The sequence below is a fragment of the Xiphophorus maculatus genome, chromosome 5, assembly GCF_002775205.1.
Source record: "Xiphophorus maculatus strain JP 163 A chromosome 5, X_maculatus-5.0-male, whole genome shotgun sequence".
Lineage (NCBI taxonomy): Eukaryota > Metazoa > Chordata > Actinopteri > Cyprinodontiformes > Poeciliidae > Xiphophorus > Xiphophorus maculatus.
This window is the reverse complement of record NC_036447.1, coordinates 32,784,934-32,804,642: the sequence shown is the minus strand read 5'-3', so window position 1 is coordinate 32,804,642 and position 19,709 is coordinate 32,784,934. Positions and strand designations below refer to the sequence as shown.

At 39.9% G+C, this 19,709-nt stretch overlaps 1 protein-coding gene across 2 annotated transcripts in view; it reads left to right on the top strand.

Moving 5' to 3' along the window:
- The window catches only part of LOC102224032 (voltage-dependent T-type calcium channel subunit alpha-1H-like), a 187,920-nt gene that overhangs the window by 41,941 nt on the left and 126,270 nt on the right, over positions 1-19,709 (top strand). For both annotated transcript variants that reach the window (XM_023333476.1, XM_023333475.1), the window contains exons 6-7: positions 10,579-10,738; positions 19,138-19,450. In XM_023333476.1, coding sequence (XP_023189244.1) covers positions 10,579-10,738; positions 19,138-19,450 — 473 coding nt within the window. The remainder of the gene's footprint in view (positions 1-10,578; positions 10,739-19,137; positions 19,451-19,709) is intronic.

The window sequence follows — 19,709 nt, the reverse complement described above, 5'->3', positions numbered from 1 at the left end:
AGCCATTCCACAACCTTAAGTACCTGCACTGTAAAATCTAATTAATTCACCTTACGTAATAAAAAATGTGCAAACTCATTGCCTCAAAAAATTAATCAAAAATTAACAAAGTAGGATTAAGGTTAGTGGGTACGTAAACCTCATTTATTTTAGGTAGGCAGTACTAAATCTTCTCTCATACACTTCTTTGACTTATTAAGGTTTTATTGGCTCTTGTGGTCTTAATTTGAAAATAGTCAGACAGGAAAGTGGGTATTGAGGGAGAAAACATGTGGCAAAGGTCATCAGGCCAGGACTCAAACCTGTGACAGCCGGGTCGATGACTAAGGCTTCCATATGTTGGTTGTGCTCTGCCCTGCACCACCACAGCACTCTTCTCTCCCATGTCACGGAATGACTAATTAGACTTAGACTTATTTTATTGTCATTGCACAAAGAAACATAAGTAAAATTGGCAATGAAATGTCATTGTTTGGCTACCGGAGCACACACAGAAACACAAGTGTGCCTATAATTACATAATAAACAAATAATAATGTATTACTAAATATATATAACTTAGTATTTTCAAGCAGTCTCAGACAGTTTTAGTGATGGGATTGTTGAGCAATCTGATGGCCAGTGGGAGACAGCTATTTCTGAGTCTGGCTGTTCTGCAACGGATGCTACGGACTCTCCTGCCAGATGCCAACCGGATGAACAGACCATGGAGAGGATGGGTGGAATCAGAGAGGATCTGGATTGCTCTGGCTAAGCAGCATCTGTGTGCAATGCTCTGGATAGGGAGGAGAGGAGTCCAAATGATCCTCTCCACTGTCTTCACCACTCTTTCCAGAGACTTCCAATCTGAGGCCTTGCAGCTCCCAGACCAAATGGAGATACTGCTGGTCAGCAGGCTCTCAATGGTTCCTCTGTAGAAGGTGGTGAGGATGGGAGGTTGGAGGGAAGCCCTTTTCATTCGTCTCAGAAAGTGCAGGCACTGCTGTGCCTTTTTCACCAGTGAAGTGATGTGAGTTGTCCAGCTGAGGTTGTCAGAAATGTGAACCCCGAGGAACTTAATGCTGCTAATGATCTCCACTGCTTTGTCGTTAATGAGGAGCGGTGTGTGGTTCGGTCGAGACCTTCTGAAGTCGACAATGATTTCTTTTGTCATGTCGACGTTCAGGAGCAGGTTGTTTATTCTGCACCAGTCCACAAATGTTGTACCTCTTTTCTGTAGTTCACTTCATCGTTGTCCTGAATTAATTCCACAATTGTTGTGTCATCTGCATATTTCATGATGTGGTTTGTGTTAAACCTGGGACGACAGTCGTGAGTCATCAGGGTAAACAGCAGCATAAAATATTTTATGCTAAATATTTTATTAGTAAGGTGTTTTTGCAAGGGTCAGTACAGCTTAATTCAGTAGCAGAAATGATCAAATAAGTAAAATCAATCATCTAGTCTATCTTTCCCTAATTCTGACACTGAGAACTAAAAAGGGAACCTTTAAGAGAGACGGACGGAGTTTGACGTTTCGAACCCCAGACCTGGCCTGATGATGAAGAAGGTATTGCAGCAGGAGGAGAAAGTTGATCGGCGAAGGCAGGGATCTCTGCAGGTCTGATGAGCTTCTTCTCCACATGGATGATGAGGTCACACAGGACTTGCAGGAAGGAAGGCACCAGTTCTTATTCTTTGCCTTGGTCTTTGTCTTTATCTTCATCTTTGTCTTTGGGGTCTGAACCCAGCCAATGAGAGAAGTGCGATTTGAAGCCACAGGTTGTGGGCCTGATGGGTTGGTCCCCATGCGCAGGACAGTCTTCGGCTCTGTGGCCCCAGCTCTTCTTCAGCTGCAGAGTTCTTTGTCCATCTCGATCTTGGCTCGAAGCTGCCTGGAGGATCCAACCAAAGGTTCCTCTTTTGCACCCACCTTTTATAGGGTTTATCCACCCTTTTGGTGCGTTTGCATTGGCTAGCACTGATGCTGTGCTTGTTTAATTGGCAGACTGCTTGGACAGATGATCTCATATCCATCACTGTCTTAGAGACATTATGTCCTGATATCTATGCTAATATCTCAGGGTTGTGTTAAGGAAGAATATTTAAAATTAACTTTGGACAAAACGTTTGGCTCTCTCTTCCTTAATCTTCCGGGTCCTCTCAGCAGGCGGCATGCAGGCACAAGAAAACAACAACACTGCGTGTTGACGTCACAGAATCACAGAGTTTAATCCCATACAAGGCAACGCATGAATCAACAACAAAGCTGCAGAGGAACAGAGATATGCATTCTTTACCTTATACAAACAAAGACAGACAAAAACAAAGACAAACAATAAACAAAACAAAGACGCGTCTTTGGAGAGAGCCGATGGAAAAAACAAAATGGTGGCAGCTCTCTGAATTTTTTACTCCTGACACTAAGTCTTATACTGAAGGTGTGTCTTGTCTTTTTAATATATTCACTTAAGGCGTTCCTCTAGTTGACCAACTGGAAGCTACCTTGGACACTCAAAGAAACTTAGAAACTCCCCCTAATTTACGCCAAAGATCAAAGGCCATTTGCTCTCTGGTAAAAACAAAAGAGCCAACAGCTGCCTCCTGACCCCCTGGGCTCCACAGTCATTTGGGTACAGAGAAGCATGAGATAAGATTTCACAGATACCTGTGAAATCCGAGGTCTCTCCCATTATCTCTCCTTACATAAATTCTCAAAGAGACTTACATCCAGTAATTTTGGTTCAATGAAAGGTTATCTTTACAAACCCCAGTTTTGCTCCTCTACAGTCAGCACCTCAAAAGACTGAGTCCTGCCAAAAATAACACATAAAATCAACAGAACAAAATGAGGTATAATTCCTGAGCAATTTTCTAATACTAAACAAAACATTTTCATTCAAACAATTTCCATTTGATTCTGATATAGTCACAGATAGTACAATTTTCAAATACATTCATCATTTACTAGATTAGTAGTTTTAAAATGAGATAATACAATCTTCTATGTTGTATTCTGTTTTTACACCATCCCAGATGTTAGTTTCTGGAAGGCTTTTGATCTGCTGTGAACAGAACAGACTTCTCTCCCCCAAGCTCCAGTGATTCTGCCCTGCAGGATATGCTAATTGTATGGCCTCCTGTGCTCTGGCCGCACAGCGGGAGGCCCCATTGAGAGATCTGCATTTGGCCCCTGTTATCTGAATGCTTGGTCATCTGGTTTAATTTTGAATGCTTAACACAAACCTGTTCAAAATAAAGAAATTTGTTCAAAATAAGAGTGTTCAATATACCTTTTACACATGCCGTAAGATTAACTGTATTAAGCACTAAAAATAATCATTTTTCCTCAACAGTTGCTCAACCTCCTATGTCCATTGCCTGCACGACCTTTTATCTGAAACGTTTACGTTGTTCAACAATCTGTTTCTAAATAAGGCGTTGATCATCTCTGCTCTCCTGTTAGTTCCCCTTTTCCCCTTAACCTTTCACCTTTCACCTACCATCTACCTCCAACATATCAGTGATGTTTAATTGCAGTTACACCTTTTTACACCATTTCAAGTTCAATGTCAAAATCACATTTATGTCACATTTATTTTCTTTAGCTTCTCTGACTTAGCTTTCATTTATGATTTTATAACCATAACTTATTAATTATCCTTATTATAATCTTAATGTGAGTTATTACAGATGTTTTTCTGAAAAGAAACCAAGAATAATCCATGATTCTAATTATTTGATACCAGTTACAGTTACAGTTACTTGTTTTTCTTGTAAGTGTTCCCACAAACGTAAATGTAAGTATTATTACAAGTAAACCAATATTAATATAAGTGTTTTACTTTGAATCTTATCCAATTACTCAAAATGTTTAGATTTTCTTCTTTAAAACTTTCATGCTTTGAAATAAGGAATAGTCTCAGCTATTTTTATAAATCTGCAGGCTGGAAACTTACTTCCTCTTTTTCCAGGAAACCTGCTCTTCCTGTTTCATGACTCGCTCTGACTGACTGACTGTGATTTATTATGATTAGATAGAAAAAAGTTGAATTAAAGCAAAGTTTGCAGGAGACAAAAACAACACACACAACCAGATTTATTTTATTGACATTTAAGTCTACTGTTGGGCCTAGATGTCACTTGAGTGATTCATTTTAAAGATAACTTTATTTATTATTACTGTTAAACTTGAATCTCCAGCATGGGGAAATGGGATGAGCTCGGGTTTTCTTGACACCCCCTCCACGAGGTCAGACCTTTCACATGCTGGGAGTCCATCACCCTCCTGCAGTTCGCCGTCCTCATCCCCTGGAAAGAGAAGATGTTCGTCTGGGATGTGAAGATGCAGATTCTTCATCCTCAGTTGTCACAAAGGGCTCAGTATAGTCATCAAAACTCCATTTCTCTTGAGAACATGCTCCGCTGGAAATTCTGCAACTTGTTCTTCGCTCTCAGCGGCACTGCAGCACCCCTGTTATGCGCCGGCTGCCAACCCAGTAAAGATACAACTCCGCTCTGGAACCACTGTTGGTTGTCACTGGCTCCTCCACCTGGATTCCGTGTCTCTTCAGCTCGTTGAAGGCTTCCCGAGCACTGGAATATGTGTGGGTTCCTGATTCCCAGTAGATCCTTGTGTTGGTAAACGGTGTTTCAAAGCGTATGCCTTTTACCTTGAGCACTTTCTTGATAGCGATATATTCTCTGCGCTTCTTCACTATCTCAGGTGCATAATCGTGGTTGTAGTGTATATTTGAAGAGCCCATCTGGACCTTGCCTTTTTTCCACACTTCTCTTGACATCTCTTCTTTTGTGGAAAATTCCGAAAAGTTGACATTAATAGCCCTTGGTGGTGAGTCGGGTGGGGGTTTACTTGCCAGAGTGCGATGTACGCGCTGCATTTTCAAGTCAAGGTCCTCCAGTAGTTGTAGCTGGCTTTTCAAAAGCGTCTCAATTAGGCCTGTCACGATAGCAAATTTTGCTGAGCGATTAATTGTCTCAAAAATTATTGCGATAAACGATAATATTGTTTGAAGACCTTTTTACACTGATTTAATGGAAATGACGTAATAATGCATGCGGTTTCTTGTCAAAGATAGATACACTTTATTTTCAAAAGAACACTTAAACACTGAAACTGATAAACAAAATAAACAAAACAACCAAAACAAAAAAAAAATGGATTCTCAGTCTCCATTAACAAAAAATGTACTGGAAAAAAAACTAAACATAAAGCCAAAGTGGAAATAAATACTGCATTCAACCAAAAGAGTGCAGATTATGAAGTCTGTATATTATGTTGCCCTTCAGTAATAATTAGATTTAAATAGAGAAGATGGGCACATCGACTACCTGATGCAATAGTTCACACTACACGATTTTTTGCTCCTATTTTTCCCCTTATGACAATCTTAAAACGTTGGTCTTTCTAAGATTGTGTGGTGTGTTATGGTAGATCTTCGTTGCCGCTCCGATCCAAATCAGGGGTTTTCCCCGACTGGGATCTTAACGCAGCCTGTTGAATGTGACAGGTAGCCAATCAGAAAGCGCGGATTCTCCTCCGTGTTTTCTGAGGGGAAATTATGTTGGGGAATCCCAAACAGCTGACATGGCCCAAACAGCTGACATGGCTCCAATGTCCAGCGGACATTGGAGATGATATGTGGAAACAACATTAATGTTTATTCAACATGCAAAGAATATAGAAATGACAAGGGGAGGAGTTGGAGCGAAATTGCTACCGCAGTTGATAAACCCGGTAACTTTTCAGCTGTTCTTCGTTACGTGACGGAAATAGGTTATAATGATTTTCATTCAGTCAGGACTTTACTCTGACACTAGCCACATGCATTGCAGGTAGATTGTAGTAAAGCATTGATTAATGCCTGGTTTTAAAATTAGTTGACTGAACTTGTAGCCATTATTTGTGCCCATTGTTGGACACCACATGGCAGGACCGAACCCGATCGAACCGTTATACCAAGGATTTCTGTCGGCTAATGTGTTGTCTGTCAGGTTTTAAAAATGGGCCGACAATCAGCCATGTGTGTGCGCTGGGCTTTACACTAAGGAAATGAGGAAGGGAGGAGTCAGTGGAGAGCACCGGAGTTGAGCCTTTTTTCATTCAGTCGCATTAGCTGAAAGAGAAAAAGGTCGGAAGAGATGATAATGCCGATAATTAAAATGACGTCGATAGCTTTAATTTATCGTACGATTAATCGATTTATCGTTTATCGCGACTGGCCTAGTCTCAATATACTGTGTGGTGGAGTTTCCCTCCTGACCCCAAAGCCACCTATGTTGTTTCTTCTCTGAAGGGACTCTAAATCAAGCACTGTAAGCTGTGTTTTCCTCTGTTGTTTGATGCAGAAGCACAGCGCCTTGGTTGCCTCCTATGCCCAGTTATCCATTTGATGAACGCGGGCCTCCGCCTCGTCAACCCGCTCTACCAGGCCCTGTACTCAGTGGCAATACTGTCCAGCTTACCGTTGATCTCATGTCCCAAATGGTCAATGTTTTGTTGTAGCTGTGCATTATCCCCCTTCAAGACAGTCTTCAAATCGTCAATAGCCTTAAGTATTCCTTCCAAGTCCATGTTCGTTCCAGTGCTCTCAGCTCCCGAACTAGCCACGTTGTCACTAACTTGATTCAGACGCGTGTTAGCTTTAGCGACCAGGGTGCTTTCATCCTGAGCTTTAGGTATCTTTATCGATGTTTTTTTTTTTTTTTTCCATTTTTTTCTCCGAAGAGTTTTTGCGGCGCTAGTGGCTCGTATTTTTTCGACAGTACAGTCATGGCCAAATGTTTTGAGAATGATTCAAATGTTAATATTTACAAAGTCTACTGCTTCAGTTTTTATAACGGCAATTTGCATCTCAATCTCGTTGTAACTTGTTGATGACAATGACAAATAAATCTTATCTCATCTTATCGTATCTATATACTCCAGAATGTTATAAAGAGTAATCAGCGTAACAGCAATTAATTGCAAAGTCAATATTTGCCTAGAAAATGAACTTTATCCCCCAAAGCACATTTCAACTTCATTGCAGCCCTGCCTTAAAAGGACCAGCTAACATTGTTTCAGTGATTGCTCCATTAACACAGGTGTGGGTGGTGATGAGGACAGGGCTGGAGATCAATCTGTCATGATTAAGTAAGAATGACACCACTGGACACTTTAAAAAGAGGCTGGTGCTTGGCATCATTGTTTCTCTTCTGTGAACCATGGTTACCTCGAAAGAAACACGTGCAGTCATCATTGCACTGCACAAAAATGGCCTAACAGGAAAGAGAATCACAGCTAGAAAGATTGCACCTCAGTCAACAATCTATCGCATCATCAAGAACTTCAAGGAGAGAGGTTCCATTGTTGCCAAAAAGGCTCCAGGGCGCCCAAGAAAGACCAGCAAGTGCCAGGACCGTCTCTTAAAAGTGTTTCAGCTGCGGGATCGGGCTACCAGCAGTGCAGAGCTTGCTCAGGAATGGCAGCAGGCAGGTGTGAGTGCATCTGCACGCACTGTGAGGCGGAGACTCTTGGAGCAAGGCCTGGTCTCAAGGAGGGCAGCAAAGAAGCCACTTCTCTCCAGGAAAAACATCAGGGACAGACTGATATTCTGCAAAAGGTACAGGGAGTGGACTGCTGAGGACTGGGGTAAAGCCATTTTCTCTGATCAATCCCCTTTCCGATTGTTTGGGACATCTGGAAAACGGCTTGTTCGGAGAAGACAAGGTGAGCGCTACCACCAGTCTTGTCTCATGCCAACTGTAAAGCATCCTGAAACCATTCATGTGTGGGGTTGCTTCTCAGCCAAGGGAGTCGGCTTTCTCATAGTCTTACCTAAAAACACAGCTATGAATAAAGAATGGTACCAGAATGTCCTCCGAGAGCAACTTCTCCCAACCGTCCAAGAGCAGTTTGGTGATGAACAATGCCTTTTCCAGCATGATGGAGCACCTTGCCATAAAGCAAAGGTGATATCTAACTGGCTCAGGGAACAAAACATAGAGATTTGGGTCCATGGCCTGGAAACTCCCCTGATCTTAATCCCATTGAAAACTTGTGGTCAATCATCAAGAGACGGGTGGACAAACGAAAACCTAGGAATTCTGACAAAATGCAAGCAATGATTGTGCAAGAATGGACTGCTATCAGTCAGGATTTGGTCCAGAAATTGATTGCGAGCATGCCAGGGAGAATTGCAGAGGTTCTGAAGAAGAGGGGTCAACACTGCAAATATTGACTTGCTGCATTAACTCATTCTAACTGTTATTAAAAGCTTTTGTTACTCATAATATGATTGCAGTTGTATTTCTGTATGTGATGACAACATCTGACATACACACATGAAAACCAGAGGGCAGCAGATCATGTGAAAATATAATATTTGTGCCATTCTCAATACTTTTGGCCATAACTGTAGGCAGACAGGAAAGAGGGTGAGGAGAGGGGGGGAAACATGCGTCAAAGGTCGTCGGGACCGGGAGTCGAACCCGCGACGTCCACCTCGAGGACTAAGGCCTCCAAACGTGGGGCGTGCTCACCCCCTGCACCACCACATCTCGCCCAATCAATGTTTTTTTTATGGCTTGACGTGTTTCTCCTCCCACTCATAAGTTATTTTGTCGAAACAGTGAGCAGATTAACGAGTTTTAAACGGGAGTTCTTGATATTAAGGTGGGAGAGAGGCTCTGACGCAACCGTCTGCTCCATTTGCTTCTGGAAGTCACTAGAAGATGAATGGTTTTACTACCCATGCCCTGAGCCACACCAACATACAGGTTCCACTCCTGAGAAGCACACTGATGTGTTGGCAGGCCCTGAACCCACAGCAGCAAGGAGAGGAACAAGGCAAGAAGAGGAACAAGAGACAGTGTTACACCTGGAGGAAGATCAAGTGATGCCTGACCTGCTAGTTGAAGATGGAGCACCTGAACAACTGGAAAATTGTGGAGATGGCGCTCTGCTACCACCCAGGTCAACTCCTTTATGTGAGAACCACAGTGGAGATGAGCAAGTACAAGATGGGCCTAGAAGAGAACAGTGACCACCACAGGGATTCACTTATGATGAACTTGGTTATCTAGCTTGTTACAGTTTGGGACTTTAAGCAAGGTCTACATATTGGCTTGACCCAGTGCACTATTATGCACCCCTTCAAACAAGGTCTATGTGGCCAGAGCAGGTCCAAATGTCCACATACCATCTTGTGTTTGTGTATGGATGACTCACCTTTTATGGAACGTGGAAGCAGCAGAGACTTGGCATCAGCACTTAAAGACATTGATCAGGCCTAGTGCCTATGTATGGACTAAGTAGATTTGGGTTTTATGGACTATGTTTGTCATCTTACTTCCTATTATTGAATGTTGAGGATGACATTTCTATTGAAGGGGAGTGGTTACAAAACTATTTCAGAGGTATTTCTACCTGTTGCTCATTGCACTTCTCCTCTCCCCAAGTCTGTAGATGCCAGGTGTAAAAGTGAAACAAAGACAACAGTCACTGTTCAACTTCACAATCAACCAGTATTTTATTCAATCAACCAAACACATAAAATCACACCAACACCTCAACATGATCATCAGATAACAAAATCACACAAAACAAACAAACAAAAATAAAACATTAATCATCTTTAGGAAAACACAAAGATGTGTCTTCAGAGAGCACTGTGTGGACACACGTCTCACATCAGCGATTTGACTAACTGTTGCAGCTCACATATATTTGTACCTGGCTATGTCCAGGTGATTCTTTTCTGTCTGGGATGTCCAGAAGTTCACTGTCAGGAAAAGGGCTCTTTCTGAGTCCAAGTAGGACGTGATGATGGGCTACTGCTGAACGCAGGCAGCGCATGATGATTTGCTGCCCAGAGACAATGTAGGTGTTATTTTACACAAAATATTCTACACAAGGACGTGGGACCGAGTTTATCAGCTGTCTGGTGCATTCCACTAAGCTATCCTCCCTATCTTCCTAAACTGCCTCAGACTGGTTTCTGAGACCGCACTGAGCTCTCCTCACCCCTTCTATGACCCTGCACGTTAATAATGATGCATTTTATTTTATCAGTGCCTTTCAAAACACCCAAGGACAATTTACAACATTAAAAACATAAACTAAGCAGTACAAATAACAATAAATAAATAAACAGTTAAAAATGGCTACAAAATACAAAGCCACAAAATAACTAAAAAAAGTGAGAAGGCTAGCTTGAAGAGATGAGTTGTGATTTGAAGGTCAGAAGAGAGTCAATATTAAAGATGTTACAGAGTTAAAACAGCAGATGTGATTACAAAGAATTAATACACATGCCATAATGAAAACATTATGGTATGTGGTCAGTTGGAACAACCATAGACCATTTATGATTAGTACGTATATCACGCTTGAAATTTTCTGATTTTTGTACACCAAAATGAATCTTAAGGTAAGTTTTATTTCCACAAACATTGCTGCCTTTACCCTCACAATAGCAACAGGTGGGGGAGTGCTAACATTACACTGTTCCTATTTTGAATAACATTTAGCAGGAAGTAAACAGAAACAAATTGATGTCTTCTTGCCTTGGTGTTGATGCTGTGTGTGTTTTTTAGGTATGCGCATCCTGGTGACCCTCCTCCTGGATACACTTCCAATGCTGGGCAATGTGTTGGCCCTCTGCTTCTTTGTCTTCTTCATCTTTGGCATCGTTGGCGTTCAGCTGTGGGCGGGGCTACTGAGGAACCGCTGTTTCATGGGAGAGGATGTCAGAATGTGAGTTTGTAGAAAAGCCAAGCAGACATCACAACAAAAAGAATGTACCAGTCTTATTGTCTTGAATGAATTGATACATTGTGCTAGAAAACACTTCCACTCTATTTCCGTGTTGATATCACAGACAATCTGATCATGTTTGTGCTCTAATCAAGTGTGTTTGAGAAGCATCTATATAAATAGAAAAATCTATAGATTTCTCTATTTCTCGGATGTTAAAAGCACCAGGAAGGGCAAATGAAAGGAGTAAGGAGGCCTAATTCATGTTTTGTTTCTGCTTAGTAAGAGGTTGAGTCTCAGTGTCTGTCTGTGGTGTGAATCACATTATCACCGTCATGCTCAAACACTGTTGGATTCCTTTACACCGCTACTCTGTCCTGTTATTACTCATAGGTTCAGAGACATGGTCACATAACATCCGGTAACATCATTTTCACCTCGTGCACTCTGATTTCCTCATCTGACTCACATAAAATCACTCATTGAGATGTATCTCTGCAGCTGCTAAAGCTGCACCTCAAGAATTAATTTGTGTCACAAACTGGCTCAAAGAAACTCAAAAATAATGGAGCCATGGTGAGGATTTCACATATTTTGACAATAAATGAAGACAAAACAGCCATTTAATTTTGGGAATCAGCAGGCTCATTGGGATTCTCCACTCAGGTGGTCCTGGTGCAAAGAGGATATTTAGGCTAAAGTTTATTTTAGAAGCTCATTCACATGTGTCACAGAGCAGGGAGAAAGTTTATCAACATAAATCCCATTGTTTTCCTCATTATTCCTGCAAAAAGATACCTTAACATTGGCAGCCCCTAGCCCAACATGTGAAGGGCTATTGTTGTGACTTGTTCAAATGTAAATTTAAACAAGTCAAAACATGCTTCATGAATGGGACCCACTTTTGTTGATTCAGTACAACCTGTGATGGCAAAACCAGCTTAGTTCCCCCTGTGGGTCTGATCAGTGTCTTCACTGAGCCCACTTGCATAACGCGATGCAAGTGGGCTCAAAGTGACACGACTGACAACACAATAGCAGTCATGCTATCAGGCTCATTAAAACTCATTACAATTAATCAGAGTAGCAACATATTTAAATAAAAATGTGTGAAGTATTTTATTTGATATAGGCTAAACAATACAAAGATTATTTACATTCATTTTTTACAATACAAAAATAACCTCAAACAGGCTCTGCTTGAGCATCATCCAACCAAGTCACCCAGGAAGAATCACTACTATTTTGTTGTAGTCATATAAAACATATCAAAGCATCATTTTACTTGCAGTTATTCACAATTGAAACAACAGCATGCTGTTTTGAACAAATTAAATACATGAAAAATGGTAAATACAAACACAACAGAGACGAGGAATGATCCCTTATTTAGCTTGTTACATCTGTCCTACTTCACAAAGGATTTACTTTGAACAGCGGTGTTGAAGGTGTCTTACTGAAGTAATTATATAACTTAATGTGAAAAAGGTCTGCAGACTTTTCTGGTTTCAATAAACTCCTACTAATTAATCGTCTTCAAGAAAACAAAAACTCATGCTTATGTGGCTCAGTTGTCTGTAAAGTCAGAGTTTTTAGATGTTTGCAACAAACAATTATTTTCATCCCTCTTTCTACTCTTCAGGGCCCAAATGCAAATATATTATAGAGGTCTTATTACTTAGAGGCAGAGGTGTGACCAAGTCACTGTGTTGCAAGTCTCAAGTAAGTCTCAAGTCTTTGTCCTCAAGTCCGAGGCAAGTCTCAAGTAAAGACAGGCAAAAGTCGAGTCAAGTCTCAAGTCAGGAACCTTTAATTTCAAGTCATTTCGAGTCGTTTTTATTGATTTATTTTTTTAAATTTGCAATTATACATAAAATTCCAATAATAGACCATTTGTTCGTTTTAAAATATGTATTTATCTCAAATGATAGAACATGTGTAGCTGAACACAAAGTATAAAAAACATTTTTAAATTGGACCACTTTATTGCCCAGTTCTGTTAAACTTGATATTCAATAAAAAAAGACAAAAATGCTGACATTTCCACAGCACAATACAAAGAACCATAACAGCAGTTTTTTCCTCTTTTCTCTGACCTGTCAAAACAATATATTGTCAATATAATTTCCCAACGTAGATGTCTTCAAATACACCAACCATCCTTAGATGATACTAGACCCGGCTCATCATCATGATGGGACAGAGAGACTCTGTTCCCTGTGTTCAGGTCCAGAATCTGCTTTCTGTTCCGGAGCCCCGCTCACTATCCACCGGCTTCCTGAGCTAACACGGTGCACATTATTTGTGGAGGCATTTGAAGGACCGGATTTATGGTAAATAATCACCAATTTAACCCGGAGTACACATGCTAACGCCAAGTTAGCTATAGTCAACTATCTTACAGCAAAAGAAAAGCGCCACCTACCGATCTTTGTGAAGCTTCAAATGCCGGACAAAGTTGGACGTCGTGGCATCTCCATCCGAAATTCTCTTCTTGCATGTTTTACAAGTTGCAGTTTGTTTTTTAGTCGAAAGTTCATAACCTACGTAGCCAAAAGAAATTACTCGCGGAAGCATATTCGAGCGGTTATTTCGTATTTCGTTCCCTGAGCTCTGTAGCTTTGCCGCGTTTTTTTAAACATCCAAATCCTGTTAATTTGATTGGTTGTGCTGCAGCTACGTACACATACATACATAAGGAGAGAGGAAAACCATAGTGACGGTCTGCGCATATTGATACGGAATGAGTGAAATGAATTAATGACGCCACTTTATAAATAATGTGTTTTAAATTTTAAGACTTTGAGTAAAAAATATCAAGTCTTTTCAAGTAAACAGCTTCAAGTCGAGTCAAGTCCCAAGTCAATGGCATGAAAGTCAAAGTCAAGTCCGAGTCTTTGAGCATTTTTTCAAGTCAAGTCTCAAGTTGTGATTTTAACGACTCGAGTCTGACTCGAGTCCAAGTCATGTGACTCGAGTCCCCACCTCTGCTTAGAGGTCCTGTGCTAAACATGAGCTAGCTTATCATTTCTAGCTCATGAAATTATAAAACTCAATTTAGTGGTTTATTAGAGTAATTTAGTCCAGATTTTCTTGGTCTATATAGTGCAATTTTAATGCTTTTCTAAATCTAAATTGTTCCTTTGAACCAAAAAAAACATATATAACACATTTTTTATTTTTAATGAACAGCATAAAGACTTCTAATAAGCCAAATAGAAAGTTTAGCATTATTAATGGTGGCAGTAAGTTGCCATGGAGTTGCCAAAATGCTGCCACATCAATGCTAAGTTAATGGAGAAGAAATCAATTCTTATATAATCCAGTGTTGTCAGGTTTTATAAGGTGGCTCTGCCATAATACAGGATCAAAACTCAAAAACTGCTATTTAATTTAGGAATTATAACAGGTCAGACTAAAACAACAACCACAGTTCACCCTCCTGACACAGACTGTCAGACACGACCCTGATCAACAGCACCATCATGTTTCTGGGTCATTTTTGGATCCACATGCAGAATGGAGTGAATGGACTTTATTTACATCAACATAATAAAGTGAAAAATTACCTAAGCCCAGTTTAGTTTTCAGTTTTCTGAATGGGTTACATCCAGAACCATAATAAATGGGACATTGACCAACACATTTGATCTTGATGATGGCACTCATCAAAATGTAAAGTTTGTATCTGGAAAAAATGGCATTTTTCCAGAAACAAAAGTTTCTGTATCTGAAAAAAATGATCTGGAATATGCTATAACAGTGTTTTTAGGAAAACCTCCAGGCACACTAGTTTTTCTCAATGTTTTACAAATAAGGATAACAACCTTGACAACATAGAATAAATAGCTCCTAATTTTAATAAACATTTTTTAAGTGTGGGGTCTAAATTGTGCCATGTGATGAACTGTCCAGGGTGACCCCACCTCTTGCCCATTGGCCACTGGACATAGGCACTAGCACCCCGCCAGACCCCACTAGGGATAAAGGTGTAAGAAAATGGATAGATTAGTCTAAATTGGCCAAAGAAATTGCAGAGCCCACAGTAACTGAAACACTAAATGATGCATTATTAAGTAGGAATCCAGATTGCAGATTGTTCTCACAGTAGTGGAAGGAAAAGAAAATATAGATATAGTAAATAGATGGAATAATAAAAGGTCAACTGACTTTGATGGTATTGACACGGTATTAATAAAGAAGGTGATTCAGAGTTTTGTAAATGAGAAAAGTGGTTTGATATTAAAATTTTCACTAGATTGAGACATAACCAAGTTTATATTATTTTGGAATTGTGAAGGGGATACATAGTAAAATTCACAGAGTAAATTTTACTTAATTTGAGGAAAATTTTACCCTAAAAAAGACATTTGGTCCAAGTCTAAATAGAGTAAAATTTTATTGTCATGGAAGAGTTGAAATTATGGAGTAAAATCAACTTTATTTAGTGCAAAAACTTTAATCAATGCGATGAGAATGTACTCAAAATTGATTAAAAGTGAAGCCGATCTACCATATTTTCACTCCAAGTAGGATATAATTTACTCTAAATAGAATTGCATTTTATTCTAAGTAGAGATAACTCTTAGTCTGACTAGAAGAGAATTTTACACTAAATAGAATCAAATTATATTCCAAATAATGTAAAATTGTGCTCTGAAAAATACAAAATTTTACTCCTAAGTTAATTGAAAGTTATTCCATGAAGTGCTAGACTAAAAAACAGTTAACACTAAATTAAATTCTAAATAGAACCAAATTTAACTTTATTTCACTCACTATGCAATTATATTACAGCTATTATACACTGCTAAGTTTGTAAGAGTATAATACATAGATCAGAAATCACCTGTTCTTATCCTTTAGTGTGGATAGGGAAGCTGGTCAAAGTATATAGATGTAGTGATCAAAACAGAGGACCCAAAATTTCAGCAAGACACAATAGAAAAGCAAATAATTTATTGAGAAAAAGAGTATGGGAGAGGAGACCACCAGCAGCCAAACTGGGAACTACTGAGGACAGAGAAACAGGTTAGTGACTTGTACTCTTGGTGTCAAAAGCTCAATAAGGAAAGCCACCAACTTTCTCAAAATGCTGTGGGAAACTGAGACATTCTTGGTTCCTCAGGAAGGTTGTGGTGAGAAAGCAGGGGGGAGAAGTCATCTCAAGGAGTGTTGGTTGTTGAGAACAGAACACTTCAGCAAGATGGTGGAGACTGATCCAGAGCATCAACACTGGTAGCTCAATGGTTAGGGTAGCAGCAGTGTTGTATAAAGTACTGAAATCTCAGAGTCAAGTAAAAGTACAAGTACCTCTCCAAAATATGACTTTGGTAAAAGTCGAAGTCACTGACTGAAATGTTACTTGAGTTAAAGTCTTAAAGTATCTGAAACTTCTTGTACTTAAGTATGGAAACTACTGTAAAAATGGATGTACTCAAGTAATGTAATGAAAAGTACAAGTAAAAAGTAAAACAAAGCAAATGCAGTTTGAATGACATTTTTTATATTTTGGTAAACTTGTCAAATACACTTAAAATAATGTACACAACCATGTGCAGGCAAAATTAAACCTGCTAATAGATATACCTGCAGGCATCATTTAGTTAAGAAAATTAGGTGCTTTACCTATAGCACAAGGTTAACTTAACCTGCTTTACAACTGAACCAGCTTCTTAGTATACCCTCCAGGACAGAAAATACAAAGTTTTTGTAAGCCTTAAGTTTTCCCTTCAAGTAAGGTCAGTGCTGAAAATGAGAAAAATAAATAGTACAGAAAATGTGGCCAACATGAAGAAAAAGAGCTGTTACGATTACTCTACTTCACAAATCAGTGAATCAGTCAATCCTACAGTCAGTAGGTGGTGCACACAACTGGTCATTATGCAAAAGAAAAAAAGAATTGGGAGGGAAATGCAGCTTATTGGCATCTGTAAACCTGGTTTTGAACTTGCATGCCTTTCCTATATTCGTTAAATTTAGTCTAAATTGCTATCGCTATGGCTTCTGTCCCCCCTTGAACAGAGGAGTCTAGGTAGCCTGCTACAGTCAACATTAAGCCTAAGCTAAATACACCACGTGTGGAACTGAAACAATGCCAAACAAAGTTCATTTATGGTCAAGATTTCACAATACAGTAGTGCCTAGTGACCAAGCTATAGTTACTGAAACAGGAGGATTATAACCATTTCATAAGACGTTACCTCGATGTGTTTCTTCAAGTTGGACGGGGAGTTTTTGTAAGATAGAATTTCCACATCTTCGGGCAGGAATAACATAAACTGCATGCGGCACGACGAATCTTTAACACCCACGAAAGAGTATATTGTGTTTAAATAAGGCCATGGGCTCTCATCACCAGCTGGTGGTTCCCCTGGAGCCGTGTCCGACGTAGTTGCAGTCGTTGTGGTCTCCGTCTCCTCCTCCATGTGGCTGCTGCTGATTGCGAGACTTGCTTTGTGTTTAATGGGAGAAGCGAAACAGGTGTATCCTATTGGAGGTGATGAACAAGCCCAGGCAAGTAGGATACCGACTTTGTTCGGTAGCCTACTTGCTACTTGCTAATCAGTAGGTGAGATCAAAACACTTTGTTTCTTTCTCTCGCTTTTTTGTAACGAGTAACTAAACCACACATTGAAAATGTATCGGAGTAAAAGTACGCAATTAAGTTCGGAAATATAGTGAAGTAAAAGTGAAAGTCATCAAAAATTTTCATACTCCAGGAAAGTATGAAGTACTCCAAAATATACTTAAGTAAAGTAGTGAAGTATTTTTACTTCGTTACTATACAACACTGGGTAGCAGGTTATAAACCCAGGTGAAATCAGAACTTGGAGGTCAAGAGGCCAATGCAGGGGATGGACCAGGGAGACAGAAGAAGGCAAACTTATCTGAGGGTCAGATGAGAATCAGGAGTCAGGGCAAAGAAACAGGTCAGGCATGTGAAGGCAATCTCATGCAGGAGGCAGAAGTTGAGAGGCAGAAACATGGTCGTGTCCAGAAAACAGAAGCCAGTGGAGTATCTGACGTGAGCCAGGCAAGAAATCCAAGAGACACAAACGTGGTAGTGATCGTGGTCAGGCAAAGGAGGAAACACTGGATATATACTCACACTAAAGTTTTTCAAAAACCTGGCACCGTCTGCCTGCAGGAAGCTGGCAGAGGGTGGATGACATCAGCCTGATTGTGCTGCAGCACAGCAGCATACAGGTGGACCTGATGAACTTGATTGTAGAGGTGAGAGCTGAGAAAGAAAACAGAGCAGGCAGACGGGCCAGAATCATAACAATATAGGGAATTAAATATGGGACAATCCTTTGAATGCCCCTCTGTACAAAGTATTGACCCAGGGGAGCTGAGTATGAATGTATGTCACACTTGCAGAATTATAAATGTAAGAAAAAAATGTCAGGAATCATGCAAAATTTTCATTTCACTTCACAAGTATACTCTACCTCTTCTCTAAAACTGGTCCATGTCTTTGTCTCCAGCCCACTTCTCATTGGGATTCCTAGCTAGAGACTCCAGTACCTCCAAAACTGCAGCTGGGATCCAGATGAGAATGTGCAAACATGAACATATTACTTCCATCCTCCACTCTCACCATTGACTTTCCATTTCCACCAAGATTTAAGTCAAGATTTCCCTCCTGAAGCATCAATGCATCTCCGGAAATGCCCCAACCTGTATCAAAAAACTACTTACCCCACAAAACACAACTTGCTCACTCCACTCCACCCACTCAAACCTTCTCCACATCCCCAAAACCAAACTGAGGACCATGTCGCTCCATGTCTATGGAACACCCCCTGACACTCTGAGGGTGCCTCAATCCACTGACTGTTTAAAAAAGACTCTTTTTTTCCCTTAGATATTAGTTTTAATCTATTTATTTAATTAATTAATTTTATCCATTACAATTGCCTGTTTTGCTTTTGTTTCCTTTCCTTTGAGATCTAAAGATATAAAGGACATTATAAATCAAATCTATTATTATTATTATTAATATTACATTGTATTGGTCTATCACATAAAATTCCAATAAAATACAGTTTTGTGGCTGTATTGTGAAAAAAAGTATGAAAGTCAAAGTTGTGTGAATACTTTTGCAGGGCTCTAATAACCCCACAAATGATAGATCCTGAGCTGCATGTTATTGCATTGTGCTCGCTGTCACTTTTGTATTATTTGCAGACTTTTGCTGTAAAAGTCAGCTTAAAAGAATGGTCAGAAAATGGGTGTAAAACCACCTGCCAATGTCCAAAGAAGAACTTATTCTTAAAGCTTGGAAAAAGTTGCTATAGATGAAAGCAATTTAGAAAGATTGAAAAAAAAATAGAAGTAGAGTTTGTCATTTAAAAGTTTTATATGGTAATGTTATGATATCCATTTTTTTTCAGGAGATACAACATCACCTTCCTGAATGGTTATTATCAGCCTGAAGGCACAGACGACCATCCGTTCATCTGCTCGATGGAGAGGGAAAACGGGATGCTTCGTTGCTCTGACGTGCCTCGTCGTCGTGTGGGTCGGACCTACTGCTCACTGGGGCCTGAGGAAGCCCACTCAGAGACAGGGCTGACAGTGGACGGACCAGTGTCATGTGTAAACTGGTACCAATACTACAACCAGTGTCAGGCAGGAGAAATAAACCCCCACAAAGGAGCTATTAACTTTGATAATATCGGATATGCATGGATTGCTATATTTCAGGTGAAATCTTTGAAGAATCTATCTGCAGAAATTGAATTTCATTTCTTATTAAAGCTGCACTATGTAACTTTTAAAGACAAATATTTTTTGCATATTTGTTGAAACTGTCACTATAACAGTATGTTGTAAGACAGACTGTCTGAGAAAAAAAAAGTAGCTTTCTGCCATCTCCCAGTGTTCCCAGTGCTATCTAGAAATAATTCATTTGAGTCAGGAGGAGGTTCTTAGTGCTGTCAATCACTCTCAGTGTTGCACTGCT